The following is a 17,321-nucleotide window of genomic DNA, read 5'->3' as shown; positions in this document are numbered from 1 at the left end:
TCGAAGATTCCACTAAATTGAAACCGCAAGAGTGGACGTGTAAAAAAAATTATAGTTAAGGGGAGTGATTATAATTATCCAAACAAGAGGGTTTTTTTGTAATTTGACCATACCTCAAAGGTTATTGTAATTTACCCTAAATTCAAATCCCAATTTGTGGAAGAATATTCGATTCAAACCTGGATATTTATTATTTATTGACCATTTACATGTATATTTGAATTATTGTTCTAAAAAAAGTAAATAAATAATAATAATTTGAATTATGGGCAGCCCAGTCCAGTCCAGTCAAGGGAGATTAAATGAAAAGCGGGCCCTAAACTGAATGTTCTTGAATTCCATAAACAAATAAGCCTTTTCTAGTACAATCTTGTTATAAAAAAATCTACGAGGCTAAATAAGCCTACTTTCAATTCAATATCGAGTTTTCGGGTTTCGAGTCTCGGATAATATTAACATTAACAAGTGTTAGTAGTGAATGGCAATTCAATCTCTATTGTGTTAACAGCGTAAACGGTCGGGTCGTTGTGCAGTAGCAAAGTTCAAATTAGGCTGCCACATGATGATCAATTATATACAGTTGACTTTGATTAATCATTAATGATATATTAAGATAAATCAAACGTAACCCTTTAATATTTTAATAAAGTAGTCATTTATTTGGGTTTAAAATAACAGAGAAAATCAAGAGAGGTCCAGCTCCAATCAGATATTGTACTATTAAATATTAATAACATTCAACGGTCGTTATCTTTTGCTAATAATTTGCTTCTTTCCAGAATAATTCAAACTGCCAACAGATTAATTATTTATGCTGACATCTGACTTTGATATATAAGAACTAAATTAATTTAATTCTGAAATCTGAACTGATAGAAGTTATAAATCCTGCTTAATTATGATTCTTATACTGCATATTAAAAATACTTCATTTTAATTCCATGGAATATAATCATGCATGCAGTCTTCTCCTCTTCATTTCACTACTCTTTTGTCTGCTCAAATGCCCTGCTTCGTCTATCCAACCTGTACTCTCTCTCTCTCTCTCTCTCTCTCTCTCTCTCTCTCTCTCTCTCTCTCTCTCTCTCTCTCTCTCTCTCATGTATTTTTGGTGCATTGCAGGGGTCTGATGAAGAGCAAATTAACTCAATGACCGGAAACTGGTTAAACCACGGCGGCGATATATACAACCGGAGATACGCCGCCGGAGAAACCAGGATCAGCCCTTCAACAGCTTCTCAGCTGCGCCTGAAGTGGAAGTTCCACGCCGGAAACGACATAACCGCAACACCCGCAATCTTCGGTGGGGTGGTTTACTTCCCGAGCTGGAACGGATACATATACGCGGTGAGAGCAGTCGACGGAACCCTAGTGTGGAAAAAGAACTTAAAAACGCTAACCGGACTAAAAGCGACTGTGTTCTTTACAAATGGCACCTTAGTATCTAGAGCAACTCCAACTGTCGCCGGTGATAAACTGATTATCGGGATTTACGGACCGGCGTATGTTATCGCTGTTGCACGTGCCACGGGGCAACTTGATTGGAAGAGACAGCTTGATAATCATCCTGCTGCCATTATTACCATGTCTGGAACCTACTATGCCAAGTAAGTTTCTACATATATATTATTGAAATTGGAATTCGAATTGGAATTGTAACCTACTAAACTATGAAATTTCTAATTCCGATTTTTTTTTTTTTTTTTTTTTTTTTGATTTATCAGAATTGGAATACATATGATTCTGATTTTCAATCCATTTTTTAATGTTATGAGCTATATTTTTTATTATTATTATTATATATGTTAATAGAAAATAGAATCTCCAATTTTTTTTCCAATCCAATTTTGGAACAAAGTTTTATTCCAAATTTGAGTTTTTATAGATTAATAGAGTCTGGACTTTAAAAATTCTATTAATTTAGTGAGATATTAAATTACCGAACTAGTACGATTTTACCAAGTAGTTGGGATCAGAATAAATTATTACGTAAACGATATTATTAATCTATCGACTATTAATATATTAAGGTTCTACCAGATATTTGTACGTGGGAGTATCTTCACTAGAAGAAACATCGAGCATCGAAAACTGCTGCACATTCCGGGGAAGTTTGGCCAAGTTAGACATCCAAACGGGATCCGTTATATGGCAAACCTACATGCTCCCCGACAACCAACGAACCACCGGAGGATATGCCGGAGCGGCACTGTGGGGCAGCAGCCCTTCCATCGACGCCGTCAGAAACCACATCTACATCGCCACCGGAAACCTCTACTCTGCACCTCCGTCCGTTGAAGAATGCCAAGAAAGACAAAATAATCAAACCGTTCCAACAAATCCAGAGGGGTGCGTGGGCCCCGAAATCCACTTCGACTCCGTTTTAGCCCTTGACTTGAACTCGGGTCGGGTCGAGTGGTATAGACAGCTAGGCGGGTACGATGTTTGGTTGTTCGCCTGCAGAGATCCCTCCACACCCAACTGCCCACCCGGCCCGAACCCAGATGCGGATTTTGGGGAAGCCCCTATGATGCTGACTGTAAATCTTGCCAACGCCACTAAAATCGACATTGTTGCTATTGTCCAGAAAAGTGGATTCGCTTGGGCGCTGAATCGAAATAACGGCAACTTAGTCTGGTCCACTGTAAGTTAGAACACAGTTTATTATTATTTATTACAAAAAATTTAACGAAAATAACATAACCAGCGTCAAAATTTGGATCGAAATCAGAATTCCGTTTCGATTTCCACCCCTGGTTGTGGTTTGCCTAATTCATTTTGAAAAGAAAAAAAAGTTTATGATATATGAATATATTGGTGTAGGAGGCTGGTCCAGGGGGTACACAAGGAGGGGGTACATGGGGAGCAGCAACAGACAATAGAAGAGTCTATACCAACATAGCCAACACCAATAAGCAGAATTTTACACTTTTGCCATCAACCAACGTCACAAATGGAGGGGGCTGGGTTTCGATGGATGCCGGTACAGGCAGAATATTGTGGTCCACCGCCGTTCCTCACAATGCCACTACTAATCCAGTGACCATTGCCAACGGCGTTCTCTTTGCGGGGTCCACGTACAGAACAGGCCCCGTTTATGCTATCAATGCTGCATCGGGTGAAATACTATGGTCTTTTGATACAGGAGGCTCCATTTACGGTGGTTTTTCAGTGAGCAAAGGATGTGCGTACGTAGGGAGTGGATTTCGTGTTAATCCTACCTTCACCGGAGGAACCTCACTCTTCGCCTTCTGTATAAGAAACTGATGACACGTGTCCATGCTTAGAAAATGTAATTTCTATCTGAATAAAACTGAATTTGGTAATAATATATAATATGATCATAGAAAACAGAATAATATACTTCTGAACTCTTTTAACAGGGCACACACAAACAGACAACATGGACAGAGTTAGTTTACAATGTTTTACGACAGCAACAGAAAAAACATCGAACGAAACTTTAAAAAAAAAAAAAAGCACACGAGTATTTTTTCCAATTAGTCATAACAACTGACCTCTCTCTCTTCCTCAACCAACTATACAATCCTAGGTAATGATGATTCCCTCGGTACTAAAAGAAACACAACACGAATAATACCAAACAAACCGACTCGCGATCGTCCACTCTCATCTTGTCAAATAGGGCTCTGCAAGAAACACACTGCTACAACTCTCATCTCCTCCACCCAGGGTAAAGCCCCTTGTCTGAAAATATCATGCATCCCCACATTCATAAATATATAAATAAATGGAAAAGAAAGGGAAAAAAAAAAAAAAAAAAAAAAAAAAGAGATTTTATTTTTTTTGGAATTGTACTCTGCTTACCATCTCTGGAAGTGGTCAATGATTTGTTAATTTTGCTGACTCCTTTGGTGCTGTTATTACCTCCTTGCACAGGCTTCTGTATCCTAGGTGACAACGAGGTCAATTTGCCATTAGCAGTAGATGCCGGTAGAGAATGTCGCCGTGCATTATTATTACCATATTCAGCTCCTTCTTCGCCAAATTTCAAAGAGCCTTGAGCTTTAAGCTTAGCCTTTGCCGATTCAGTTGCCAACATGTAGCTCGGCAAGCTCGGAGAATTCTGCGAGATATTCTCGGTATATTCCTGCTTAGCTGGCAGTGATCTCCTCTTTCGAACCTTGTGATTCTCTTTGCCGCCACTCTGTTCTTCCTTACAGCTCAATGCATCCTCCGAAGTTAAAGCAGTCTCAATCTTTGCTCCGTTTTCCAAGGAAGGAGTCTTCTCAAGAACTTGATGATGATGATTATTATCAAGTGCCACGTCATCACCCTCGTCTGTTATCTGTTTCGGAGGAGCTTCGAGCGTATCCACCTTATCCAGTACAGCATCCGAATCAACGGGGTTTTCCAAAGAAATTACTTCTTCCAGATTTGTTGCTACTTCCACACTCGGCAGTGGCTGTGGCTGTGGTTTCTCGATTTCTGTCTCCGGTTTTGTCTCAGGTTTTTCAGTGGCTGCTGAAGAGGAAACCCTTCTCAAGCTGCGTTTGACCCTCTCGAGTTCGTTTTGTGGTTGATCTTGTGCAGGCTCCGTTAGATTGCTCGGAACTTTCCTTGGGTTGCGTTTGGGCTTATCCGTTTCAGAAGAAGCTAAAGCACCATTTTCCCCAGTTGAAACCTTCCGGAAGGTTCTTTTGGATTTTCCAGCTTCGGTATCAACAGCTTGTGGGCCACCACCCTGCTTTCTCTGAGTCTTGGGCTTGGTAATCTTTTTGGTTCGTACAGGTGGGTCCCAGAAGCGAGATATTGACCAACGCTCGAGCCAGTTCCAAGCTGAGTTCGGTTCGGCCGGATCATATTGAAGACTCAGGGGCATTGCAGTTGGCAATATGACAAGAAGCTAAACATAAAATTAAGCAAAAAAAAAAAATCACATATCTCATTAACCAGAAAGGACGAAAAAGAGCAGGTATATTCAAACAATGTTATATCATGAATAAATCAGTATAATAATGTGTATAAAAATAAAATCTAACCTTGCGGACAAAGGTGTTTGCTGTAAGCTTTTCCGACCCGAAAATTAAGTTTGCCCCAACATTCAACTTTTTAGCAACCTGAAAAATAGAATGATTAATAATTCAACATAAAATCTAAAACATCAAGAAAACAGACAAAACAACGAAAATATCGAGCAAACAGAAACAGTGAAGCAATAAAAATGTAGCATATCTTTGTCCCATAATAATATCAGAAATTAATCTTATATATGTTTGAAGTAACATTAAAATGATGAGAAGACATTGTTAGATTTAATGTATTCTATGATAAAATAAATATGTTTGATAGTTTATGGCCATGGCAGAAAAATCTCATCGGAAAAATGAGAGTTACCTGAAGTGCTACCACATTGTACTTATTTTGAGTTTCGGGCGTAGCATCTGAGAGTCGAACCTTTCTTCCACGAGCAAGTGCTTGGAACTTAACAATCGCATGCATGCAACGTAAAGTAGCGACAGCCTGTCTCCTTACAAGGTGTCCACGAATAAGAGCTTGTAGCCTTATGATACCCTTGAGAGCCCTAAAAGCTCGACGAGCCTGTATAAATATCGTGGAACATGTAAAACTCTTTGTTGTCGAAGATGTTAAAAAGTCAAAATAAATTACAGTAACAAGCCAAGGAAGAAACTCTGCATACGGATGCTTGGATGTATGTTTTTCCAGATGTTTCGTATATTTTGACTGGTAAATTCATGATTTGCATAAAGACAATGACTCGTGCAGACAAAACGAGATGGACTCGTATATATTTAGTATAGACTGCAAATGTTCCAAAAACTCCGACAATATTACTACGATCAAGATAAAGTCATAAGTAGGCGTCATCGTAAATATGCAATGTAAGAGAAGATTACCAAGTAGCCCCTAAAGGCGGCTTGTGCTTTAGTTGCAGCTTCCTCTTGCTTCGTCATTTCAGCATCACTGACTGCAACTGCAGAGTTACTGCTTTGTAGATTCACTGGAGATAGAGCAATAGCATCGCACGGAGATCCAGATGTGGCTTTTTCGAGCTCCAAATTCTCCACGTCTCTCTCGGTTATCTGACGAGGATCTGATATCACTGGTGAATTTCCGGGTAGATCCTCTGCAGGTGTCTTTTGTCCGGTCCTTTTATCAGGTGTGACATTCTTCATACACAATCGAAATCGCAATTAGGACAACGGGGTTTGAAATTTTACAGCACATTATAAGAATACTGCAGAATATAGATCAGATCTTAAAGAAAAAAAGAAAAATCGGAAATCTTATTGCAAGCACTGTATTTTCCTAGATCAGGCAAAATGGAAATCGGAGAAGTAACAAAACTTAAGTTCAACAAGTTGAAGAATCTCCAAAAATGTTCAGAAGGCACTAAACCAAATTAAGCACTGACTAAATATTGGAAGCTATAGACATTTATATAAGTTCAGCAGAACCTAGTTAGTATCGCAACATACTTAAGAATCATTCGTATCGACAAAAATAGGAACGAATTCATAGACCGGAGAACTGAATTGGCCCCTAAAAACATTGTAAAAGTAGCTACACGCAAGTAAAATACACTAATAACTTTAGCCTAAGAATTTCTTACTTTGGAAAAATTAGATTTCGAATACTTCTTTCCGAAAAGAACGGTTTTGATCCATTTTCCGGCAGACTTCCCCATAGTAGTAGAGACAACTGTAACTCAATTCAACTCCTGCACTTGCACAAAAATAGATTTGCAGAAATTAATGTAAAACCTAATATCCAACAGTAATAGCAAAGGTGTAATTTAAAAATAATTGGTGTGTGAAAAAAGCAACAAAGACAAATCAACAACTACAGTCACAATCAAAGGGAAAGAAAATGCAGAATCAAACCCAAAAACCTTCTAGAAACAAACAAAGAGTACGCAGGGCAAAAAAAAAATTCAGAAAATGTAGCAAGATCTACAACAGAATCTTTACAGAATAGCAAAGCCCAACAACTATATATACAGAAATGCAGAATCAAAGAAGCTCAAAAAATACATGAATTGAAGTGGGTTTTAGGGCAATGTGGTTTCAGATCTAGCATTTTCTATACCTGAAAAGAAAGGGGTTCCTTTTCCAACTCAACACATTCTTTGAACAACCGACAAATCACAAAGGAAAGAGATAGACCCAACGGAGGAATATAAAGAACAAAAAGGAAAAAAAAATAATAAATGCAAAGTAAATTCAAAGTGAAAAGATTGATTGAGAAGGAAGTAAAAATAATAGCAAGATAAATGCAGGGAAAAATTAAAAAGGCCCATACCTAGAGAGTTAATTTCATGCTCTCATAACAAAAGAAAAATGGACCCCTCCTTCCCCCTCACACTCTTCTCACTCCAGAAACGCAGAAATGTAGAGAGAGAGAGAGATTATACGTACAGTAGAGTGTGTCTATATGTGTGTGTGTGAGTGGAGTTGTAGCTATACAGTCGCTTTTAGTAGAAAGTGGGTGGTGTGCCGCTTTGAAAATAATTGAAAATATGTAGGAACCAGAAACGGCGACGTATTGAGAAAAAAATCAACACTCTGATTCACTAAAATTAAATTTTATACTTGTACAGCTGGATTAATTTAATTATTGGAAAGTTGTTCCAGGGTATTGCAATTAATGAATCTGCTGGCAAAAAAAAAAGGCCAAATATGTTTATTTTAAGTGTAAATTACAATCACCCATGAGGTATGGTTAAATTACAAAAACCCCTTCCGATTTGGGTAATTACAACCACCACTCAATTATAAATATGCTTACACGTCCACCTTTGATTATCAAATTTAGTGGAATCTTCGAGATTATATGGAATATTATCACCTTTGTACCCGTTTTATCCTATTCGAACTCCACATTTTGAAGCAAGATGGTCGTAATATGTGTTTTTTGGCTTGTATATATCAGATTGTGGTGCATCAAAAACTGTATTTTTACACAAAACGAGTACAAAATAGAACACATTCCACGAAATCTAGATAATTATGTTGAATTTAACACCATAAGGGTGGAGATGTAAAAAAAAACGTAGTTGAGAGGTAGATGTAATTATCCAAAAAAAAAAGATTTTTTTTATAAATTAACCATAACCTAAAGGGTGGTTGTAATTTACTCTTATTTTAATTATTATAATTATTATGAGCATATTTAACTGTTAGTGTTAATGCTAACAATATTATTATTATATTATTAATCCAGTTAAAGATCTATAGATTAATAAATTGGAATTAGTAAAATTTTATTATAGCAAAATATTAAATTATCGAACTAATAATATAATATGTTTTTACCGAGTTGGATAAAAAAGAATTATGTAAACAAGGTTCTTAACTTATCGGATATTAATTATCGAGGTTTTACTGTATAAAAGAGTAATTAAATAATAATAATAATAATAATAATAATAATAATTAGAAAAGTTATAAGCATGTAAAGAGATGTTAACGTTAAGTTCGTAGGTTGTTATAAGCTTGAAAATTGAGGTAATGGGCCAATCGTAATTAAGTTGTAGGGTATATACTGGGCCGTGGCCCAACTAGGGTTGCTATCATTAGCCTATCTTCTTTTTTCTGCCCAGGCCCCCTTTGGTTGGGTTAGTTGCACCAAACCAACACTTTGTTTTATTAATTACTTACTTTTATGTAATTTCAATATTTACTCAAAAAAATATGAACTTTATTTAATTTCGACATGGTTTGTTCAATGTTACGCTCGTTGAACTTTATCGGATAAAATTGTATAATATATGCCACCAAATATAGGGTCAGACATGCAACCGACATCATTTCTCAAATCTCTATTAATTTATATTTTATTATGTTCAAATTAACTACTTAAAAATTTAATACTCTAAAAGTTTTTATACTCGAATTTTGAAATAAATAAATAAATAATTACATCAAACATTGCTCAAAGTCACTAAACGAAAATTTTTGTTTTGCAGACACTAGGAAATAAAATATTAGAAAATATGAAATGAAATTAGTAGAAAAAATGGTCTTTGTTAATAAAAGAGATTAGCGTTTTGTGGTGATTCCTGGGGAACGCGATTCCATCCCAATCCGTGAATCGTGATAGATGCGAATGCGGGAATGGTGAATACTGCAGGTCGCAGGAGCAGCATAAACCCTAATTTAAACCTCAATCTCTGAGTGTTAACTTTCCAAAGATGCATTCTTTACACAGGGCTTCAAAAACCCTTAAATCACACAGAATTCAATTCGATCTTTTATCTTGTAATTATAAATCCAGAAGATTAGATTCGACTCCGTATTTGCATCCAATTTTGGGCTGTACTCAATTTGCGTATTTCGCGTCGCATTTCAAGGAAGACCCTACCATAGACCTCAGTCAATTCCCTTCCGACAAAATCCGCAACTTTTCGATTATTGCGCATGTCGACCACGGCAAATCAACCCTCGCCGACCGGCTTTTGGAGCTCACCGGAACTATTAGGAAAGTTCATGGGCAATCCCAGTATTTGGATAAACTGCAGGTGTGTTTTTTTCTTTTTCTTCTTTTATTTTTTTATTTTTGTTTTGATGATTAAGGAGTTTGTATTGTGCTTATTTAGTTTTGGAAGTGGAATGTTATATGCTGCTGGTTAATGCATATGTAGAGGAGTTTTAAGTTTTGATTTTGAACAATGCTGGAACTTGTGTACTTAATAATTTCTAATCTAAAGATGCATGAACATTAAGTTTTTGGTTGTAATTGATTGCCGATTTTTCTTAAATTAGTGGAGGATGGATGACTAATCAATGGCATTGTTTTTCCCTTTTAATTTGTTTTACCATTTAAAGAGACTGAAATACAAGTTCGATAATATTTTTGGAGTCCGTTTTTTAAAGTTACACATGTACCTTCGAACTGTGTAGAACTGGAATGATTTGTGTTGAGGAATGAGTGAACTGTGAAGGTATATAGATTGAGTCGATTATTATTTATTGAGATAATTTTCATTGTCTTAGGTAGAGAAAGAACGAGGAATAACTGTTAAGGCCCAGACAGCAACTATGTTTCATCGGCACAATTACCTCGGTGCTGAATCAAATTTCTTACTAAACCTAATCGACACGCCTGGACACGTAGACTTTAACTACGAGGTGTCGAGATCTTTAGCAGCTTGCCAAGGTGTCCTCCTTGTTGTCGACGCAGCTCAAGGTGTGCAGGCACAAACCGTTGCCAATTTCTACCTAGCTTTCGAAGCAAACCTGACGATAATTCCCGTCATTAACAAAATCGATCAGCCAACAGCCGACCCAAACCGCGTCAAAGAACAGCTGAAATCCATTTTCGATCTCGATCCAAACGAAGCTCTGCTGACATCAGCCAAGACAGGTCTAGGCCTAGAGCACGTACTTCCTGCAGTGATAGAGCGAATACCTCACCCCCCTGGGGATTATAGCGCACCTCTACGCATGCTTTTGCTGGATTCTTACTATGACGAATACAGGGGAGTTATATGCCACGTGGCAATTGTTGATGGGACTTTGCGGAAGGGTGAAAAGATTTCGTCTGTTGCAACTGGACAATCTTATGAAGTTTTCGATGTTGGAATAATGCACCCTGAGTTAACTCAGACGGGAGTTCTTTTAACAGGGCAAGTGGGGTATGTTGTTAGTGGCATGAGGTCAACTAAAGAGGCACGTATTGGAGATACCCTTCATCATACTCGAACCACTATACAGCCACTTCCAGGTATTATATTGGTTTATTTCATCTCGTGTGGTCTTTACTTATTTATTTAAATTATCCTCTACTTTTTTTTATGTTGAAAGGTTTCAAGCCGGTGAAACATATGGTGTTTTCGGGTGTGTACCCAGCTGATGGATCCGATTTTGAAGCACTCAGTAATGCAATTGAAAGACTCACTTGTAACGATGCTAGTGTATCTGTTACGAAAGAAAGCAGCACAGCACTTGGCTTGGGATTCAGGTTAGCATAAAGCTGCATCTATTGCTAAAACTCGATATATCTGTTTTGATGATTTTTAGTGTCTAACAGATGCGGTTTCTTGGGCTTGCTCCATATGGATGTTTTCCACCAACGCCTCGAACAAGTATATTCTCTTACCTTTTTTCAATTGCTTTATTAAATCAACCCGGTATTCCCAGTCAAATATTAATTTTTCGTTTAAACTGTTTTTATTTGAATTCTTGATTTCTACTGTGAAAATAGGAACATGGAGTTCATGTGATTTCTACTGTTCCGACAGTGCCTTATATTTTTGAGTACGCAGATGAGACGTATGTGGCTTATTTTCCCTTGTTGTGGTTTTATTTATTTTTTATGCTTCGATAACAATTTGATTGTTTTCCTCTCTTTCTAACAGCAAAGTACATATTCAAAATCCTGCCATGCTTCCTTCGAATCCTAAACAGCGAATATCAGCTTGTTGGGAACCTACTGTAATAGCCACTATTATACTTCCTAGTGAGTAAGCTCCCAAGCTCTATATGATTCTAATCGACCCGTTTTTCCATGTTGAGAAACAATTGAAGAGCATTAAATGTGTAACCACCATTGTTGTTTCACTTGAAGATATGTGGGCGCCATTATTACCCTTTGTTCTGAAAGACGAGGCGAACAGTTGGAGTACTCGTTTATCGACAGGTGACTATAGCTAAGACACAAGATTTTAAATTTTGTTCTATAAAGTGACCATTTTATCATATACTAGGAATATTTTATGTATAATTAACTTTTTTTTTTTTTCGCGTGCAGTCAAAGAGCGCTGATGAAATACCGATTACCGTTGAGGGAAGTTGTTGTTGACTTTTACAATGAATTGAAGAGCATTACTTCAGGTTATGCATCTTTCGATTATGAGGAAGCAGAGTAAGATTCTCTCTCTCTCTCTCTCCTCTTCTCCATTTTCCCACTCTTGTAATCCATTTCGCTGCCGGAACTAATCGCACGAACTGCACGTTGGGTTTTTGACAGCTATCAGGTCTCCGATTTAGTGAAACTCGATATTTTATTAAACGGACAATCAGTTGATGCTATGGCAACTATAGTTCATAGACTGAAGGCACCGCGTGTAGGTCGTGAACTCGTCGAGAAGCTAAAGAAATTCATCGACAGGTGTCCAACCATACAAAAATCATTTTTAATTACTTTTTTTTTTGTGGAACAATATTATTAATACGTTATTGAACAGGCAAATGTTTGAGATAACCATACAAGCTGCTATTGGATCAAAGATCATTGCCAGGGAAACGTAAGTATTTGAAAGATCGATCTGCACTTTATAATGCAAATTTGAAATGCCTGATTTTTATGAAATTATTTTATATCGTTTCTTAGGGTATCGGCTATGAGGAAGAACGTTCTTGCGAAATGTTACGGAGGCGATATTACGAGGAAGAAGAAATTGTTGGAAAAGCAAAAAGAAGGAAAGAAGCGAATGAAACGCGTTGGCTCGGTGGATATTCCCCAGGAGGCTTTTCATGAGCTACTAAAGGGTTCATGAAATTCAATTTGTTATAACTTCACATTTTTATTAACTGAGTTTTTTAAAATCTTTTATTGTTATTATTTGCTAAGGAAGGCATTAAAATTTTGAATAATGTATATTTGAAAGTCTACATAAAGATAGATTTACAAACAATACGCAATTAAATCGAGGTCGTCTTCAATTTCGATTTATTTGTTCGATGTTCGTAGAAATATTCTGCCTAATAGAATGACAGAAGAATTCCTCGATTAATTGTACAATGTACTTGAAAAATCCAAAACTTTTATTTCATACTGATACCGATAATTCACTCCAAATATTATTCCGCGCTGGATTTAATATTTGGTGTAAATTATCGACATTCAAATACCCGAAACAAACATATTTGTATACAATTTTCCCCAGCAAACAACAAGCTTTTCTGATAAAAAAAAAATGCATCTATAGTTACGAATCAAAGACAGATTTTCTGCTATTAATTACTTTCAGGTAAGCTGATTTGAATCTGTCGCCGGAATATGCTGATCACCGCCACCCCATTTCAAGTTTGGGCCGCCGCCACCAATTTCTCCGCCTCCATTATTATTAGCAGTCATTGTCGAAATCGCAGCTGCTATTACAGACCGAAAACTTGCGTCGGAAGTAATAACTTTGGTTAGTGTCTCGGTTAGAGCCTGTTGCGACGAAGCCTGGTTAAACTTCTCCAAGTAGGACCGATATTCGTGTTGTTCGTGTGCCGGTTTTTCCGGCAATAAAGAATAGTGGTGTTGGTCGTTTCTGTAGGGAAATGCCGTCGTCGTCCCATGAGAGAATATTCCTCCACCGGAAGAAAAGTTCAGGCTTGTCGGAGAAACTCGAGGAATATTGTTGTTTCGAGAAGTATTATTAGTAGTTGAGGAATAGAGGCCGAAACCACCGTATGCGGCGGCTGAGGGATTGGTGGTGAGGTCTAGGGTTATGGTGGGAAACGGAGTCGACGGAGAGTTGTACTGCGGCAAGAAGTAGCTCGGCTGTGCCGCCGTTATTGATCTGGAGTTATGATCGTATGGGCGGAAAGTCGACGGTGGTGGTGGTCCGTACATATTCGGCGGTGGTGGTGGAGATGCGGTGGCTGACGGCGGCTGAGAAGTGGAGGAAGAGCCGGAGAGGAGCATGGAAGCTGCCGCCGAGGTGGTGGAAGCCATTGCGGTGGCTGACATGGGGAGTGGGTGGTTGTGGGCCCCTTCGTAAGTTGTGATCAAGATCGACATGTCATCCATACACCGTTGCACCTGAAATACATACATACATACATATATTGCAAATATAAATCAAAAATCAAATTAAAACATATTACATCTCAAATAAATTTGCAAAGATCATTAAAAAAAAAAGTTATTAATTAATTAATTACCTGTTTTCTGACGGGACATGTTGGAGAAACTGTGCAACGATAATACGCACGTGGGCATGGATTTCCCTTCGCTATTTTCTGCCCGTATTTTCTCCACTGACACCCATCGTTCATCTGCAATACAAACCCATATTAGAAGTTCAATTCTCACGGCCCGACCCGACTCAGCCCGGCCCGGCCCGACCCAAAGTTGGTTTAATGGGAAGAAATTAAAAAAAAAAAAAGTGGTGTAGTATACTCACAGTTGGGGTATCGCATCTAGCTCTAACACAAACTCTAGCTCTCTTGACAAGACTTGTCTGAGAAATTAATTCGCCGTCTTCTCCACTTCTTTGCGTCTTCATCGACACGTTACTCGTCGGCGGCGACGAACTTTCTTTCTTCCCTCCAGTCAAGCTAACACATGACCTATTCAACCCGCCTTCAAGAATATTGATGTTGTTGTTTACTACCGCCGCCTTCTTGGCCCGCTCGTCACTAATTGGTGGGCTTGTTCCGAGGCGAAGAGACACCAGCTCTAATTCTTCGTCATCGTCGTCACCACCACCAATATTATTAATCTCTTCTTCCGCAAAAGCACTATTGAGAATCGGGCTTTCGATTAATATCTTCTTGAATTCATCATCATCACCATCTTTTCGATAAATACGAGTAAATCGCATTTGTAGAGCCTTGTAATCGCTCTCGATCTGTTGGAGCAAAGTCTTCAATCTCACGTTTTCTTCTCTCACGCCCTCCATCTCTAATTTCGTCGATTCAACTTCATCATGGTTGTTATCTTCCTGCATGATCATCAATATAATAATTAGTCAAAAAAAAAAAAAATAGAATTAAATTAAATTAAATAACTAATTACCTTTATAACAACATCTTCACTACATTTGCAAGTTTCATTAATATTAATCTTTTCTTCATCTGACTTACATCCCACCAAATCTTCCATTGCTAGCTGCCAAACTTTTGAAGACCCTTCAACGTATTAATTGTATTGCCCTTATATTTATCTCAATTTATATATATTTCCGTTTTTTTTTATTTAAAAAAATCATTACATTTAAGTCCACACATACATACATACATACATACATACATACATCTCTCTAGCCGTTGTACGTACAAACACGCATAGAGATCTACTTCAAAATGTCAACTGGAAGAGAGTATTTTTTTATTTATTTTTTATTTTAATATATCACATGGAGTTGAAAATATATATAATGGAAGAGAGCTAGTTTTTGTTAATTAATTGCATTAAAATAATTAAGGAGAAATTAATTATAGACTGGCTTGAGAAAAAAAAATGTTGACAGATGGGATTGTAGACTTTTGCATCGAAGAACGGATACTACGGTGGTCGATATATCGTCGATCGCTATATTATCATATTTATTGCATTATTTATATTATTTTTTTCCATTTCAGACTTGTTGCAGTCTTATTACTATAATCTAATCTTTGAAGCTTATTTTTTGAAGCTATATATATAGACTGCTATACTTGAATATATTTAGTAAGTATATGTGATTAGGGTTTCTAAAAGCCACTATTTACGGGGAGATTAATTAATCAACTCATATGTTAATAATTAATTAACTAATATTTATTAACAGTAAAAAAAACCCTTCAAATTTATTTCTTTGATTTTTTTAGAATTTTATACATTTTTTATTTTATATTATTTTTATAGTTTCCAGTTCAACAGGCTTCATAAGATTGAATGCCTACACAACCTAACCACTACGAAGACTATGGACATTATTATTGAATTCAGTCTCGTTTGGTTGTCAAGATAGGATTATCAAGATAAATTATTTTATTGAACCTCGAAAAGTCCAATGAGAAAGCTTCCTACGCGAATGATAAGGCATGATAAAATAATATTTACAAATCGACTCCACAAGTAAGTTATTAGATATCAAATATCAAACAAAATCCAATTATTTAATTAATTATAATTAAGTTTTTCAACCAAACGAGGCCTATAACAACAAGAGTGATCGAATGCATAATTAATCAAACTTCTTTTTTTTTTTTTTTTTCAATAAGAACGGTCGACATTGAAATATCTGATTTCACCTCTTTTAAATTCTAAATCCAAAAACATAAAAATCATTTTTTTATGATTGGAAATTTTCAATTTCGGCTAACGACTACAAATTAAAAATGACTTTTTAGAACAAAAATGACCTTGAGTAGTGATATATAAAAGTCAATCAAATCTACCAACAGGACCCAAGTATTTAATTAATTAATGGGTAAATTACGAAAATATCCCTAAACTTAGGCTAAATTATGAAAACTTTTATCCATAATTATAACCACCACACACCCCCCCCCCCCCCCCCCCCCCCCCCCCCCCCACCCCCAATATTTGTTTCCTTCTTACACCCATTCCTTTATGGTGTGATTTTCACGGAAACACTTTTATTTCAGGGAATATTTCCCAAAAAAGATTCCCTGAGAAATCACACTGTATAAGAGGGTTGGTGTAAGACGGAAACAAACTTTAGGGGAATTTTAGTAATTACATTGAGGTGGAGGTGTTTTTCATAATTAAACCTAAATTCATGAATTTTTTTCGTAATTTATCCTTAATAAATAGTGGACCTACTATTCAATATATTAAGTGAAAACCAGGCTAGCTTCTACTAAATGGTGACTTTGAGGCCAAGTTGCAATTCATCTATTTAAATTTAGATCAGTCAATTATGTTAGATCAGGCTTTTGAATTATTTTTTGAAAGTTGAGATTTGGGTCGTATTTGATTGAGCATCAACTTTTTAAATGGTTGGAAGTTGAAAATGTGTTTGGTGAAACCAGAAAATTAATTAAAAGAAAAATTAAAAAAACAAGACTGTGTAAGAGTATTGACCTAATAAACTTTAGTTTAATAGGGTGACAGCCATCTTCAATCGTCAATTAGGATGAACTCTTACACACCACATTTATTTATTTATTTAATTAATTATTTGTTAATATGATTCAATATATAACAAGCTACCATGATGGAGACACGGTGCTAAATTGCTAATTCTTGATTTTAAATATAATATTATTATTTATTATACAATGAAATGAGCTATAATGTTGCAAGTATACATTTGTGAACTGCTTTGAAATACGAAATAATTATATAAACAGTATTACAATAATATACAAGAAAGGAAGTAAACAATTTTTCCTATTATGAAGGTATCTTACAGTAATTCTTCCTACAGTCAAGGCTAACGTCTTTCAATACAAACTAAGATTAATAACTCAAATCTATTTTCTTGTTATCTACAAATGTTCTCGTCTTTTTGTCCTAAAATTCATGGTAAAAAGCGACATCATAAACTGTATTTATAGACTTCATAATGCATCAACTATCTTCATAAATCTAATTAAACGGTTATTTTTATGCTACCCACCGGTGAAGAGTACATCAGGTGATTTATTAAATGGTCCACTACTTTCACGCTC

General features: G+C 36.5%; 4 protein-coding genes across 7 annotated transcripts; 2 read left to right on the top strand and 2 right to left on the bottom strand.

Moving 5' to 3' along the window:
- The first annotated feature begins 861 nt into the window (after positions 1 to 861).
- Positions 862 to 3,353, top strand: LOC105961680 (uncharacterized). Its single transcript, XM_012985925.2, has 4 exons — positions 862 to 1,028; positions 1,123 to 1,607; positions 2,041 to 2,644; positions 2,824 to 3,353. The coding sequence occupies exons 1-4, from the start codon at positions 942 to 944 to the stop codon at positions 3,265 to 3,267; spliced, it is 1,620 nt and encodes a 539-aa protein (XP_012841379.2). The 5' UTR covers positions 862 to 941; the 3' UTR covers positions 3,268 to 3,353.
- Positions 3,324 to 7,529, bottom strand: LOC105961678 (protein IQ-DOMAIN 31). Of its 4 annotated transcripts, none has more exons than XM_012985923.2 (7): positions 7,285 to 7,529; positions 6,596 to 6,703; positions 5,880 to 6,152; positions 5,359 to 5,562; positions 5,004 to 5,081; positions 3,829 to 4,867; positions 3,324 to 3,708 (listed from the first exon to the last, which is right to left on the bottom strand). In XM_012985923.2, exons 2-7 carry the CDS (start codon positions 6,668 to 6,670, stop codon positions 3,677 to 3,679), a joined length of 1,701 nt encoding a protein of 566 aa, XP_012841377.2. In that variant the 5' UTR covers positions 6,671 to 6,703; positions 7,285 to 7,529; the 3' UTR covers positions 3,324 to 3,676. The 4 variants fall into 4 exon arrangements, with proteins under 4 accessions (XP_012841377.2, XP_012841376.2, XP_088677609.1 ...); XM_012985922.2 differs by having other exon boundaries at positions 7,072 to 7,343; XM_088821483.1 differs by lacking the exon at positions 7,285 to 7,529 and adding an exon at positions 7,017 to 7,073.
- Positions 7,530 to 8,914: 1,385 nt separating this feature from the next.
- LOC105961681 (translation factor GUF1 homolog, mitochondrial) lies at positions 8,915 to 12,631 on the top strand. The gene is made up of 11 exons (XM_012985926.2): positions 8,915 to 9,502; positions 9,978 to 10,707; positions 10,788 to 10,944; positions 11,014 to 11,068; positions 11,188 to 11,255; positions 11,342 to 11,446; positions 11,551 to 11,622; positions 11,734 to 11,847; positions 11,953 to 12,093; positions 12,170 to 12,229; positions 12,316 to 12,631. The coding sequence occupies exons 1-11, from the start codon at positions 9,176 to 9,178 to the stop codon at positions 12,479 to 12,481; spliced, it is 1,995 nt and encodes a 664-aa protein (XP_012841380.2). The 5' UTR covers positions 8,915 to 9,175; the 3' UTR covers positions 12,482 to 12,631.
- Positions 12,632 to 12,731: 100 nt separating this feature from the next.
- WRKY72 (WRKY DNA-binding protein 72) lies at positions 12,732 to 14,855 on the bottom strand. Its single transcript, XM_012985927.2, has 4 exons — positions 14,716 to 14,855; positions 14,102 to 14,641; positions 13,860 to 13,973; positions 12,732 to 13,737 (listed from the first exon to the last, which is right to left on the bottom strand). The coding sequence occupies exons 1-4, from the start codon at positions 14,800 to 14,802 to the stop codon at positions 12,952 to 12,954; spliced, it is 1,527 nt and encodes a 508-aa protein (XP_012841381.2). The 5' UTR covers positions 14,803 to 14,855; the 3' UTR covers positions 12,732 to 12,951.
- Positions 14,856 to 17,321: the final 2,466 nt, after the last annotated feature.

Source organism: Erythranthe guttata, chromosome 8 (assembly GCF_056151865.1).
Source record: "Erythranthe guttata isolate IM_541 chromosome 8, IM_541, whole genome shotgun sequence".
Classification (NCBI taxonomy): Eukaryota; Viridiplantae; Streptophyta; class Magnoliopsida; order Lamiales; family Phrymaceae; genus Erythranthe; species Erythranthe guttata.
The sequence above is the reverse complement of the archived record's forward strand: the minus strand, read 5'-3'. Positions and strand labels throughout refer to the sequence as shown.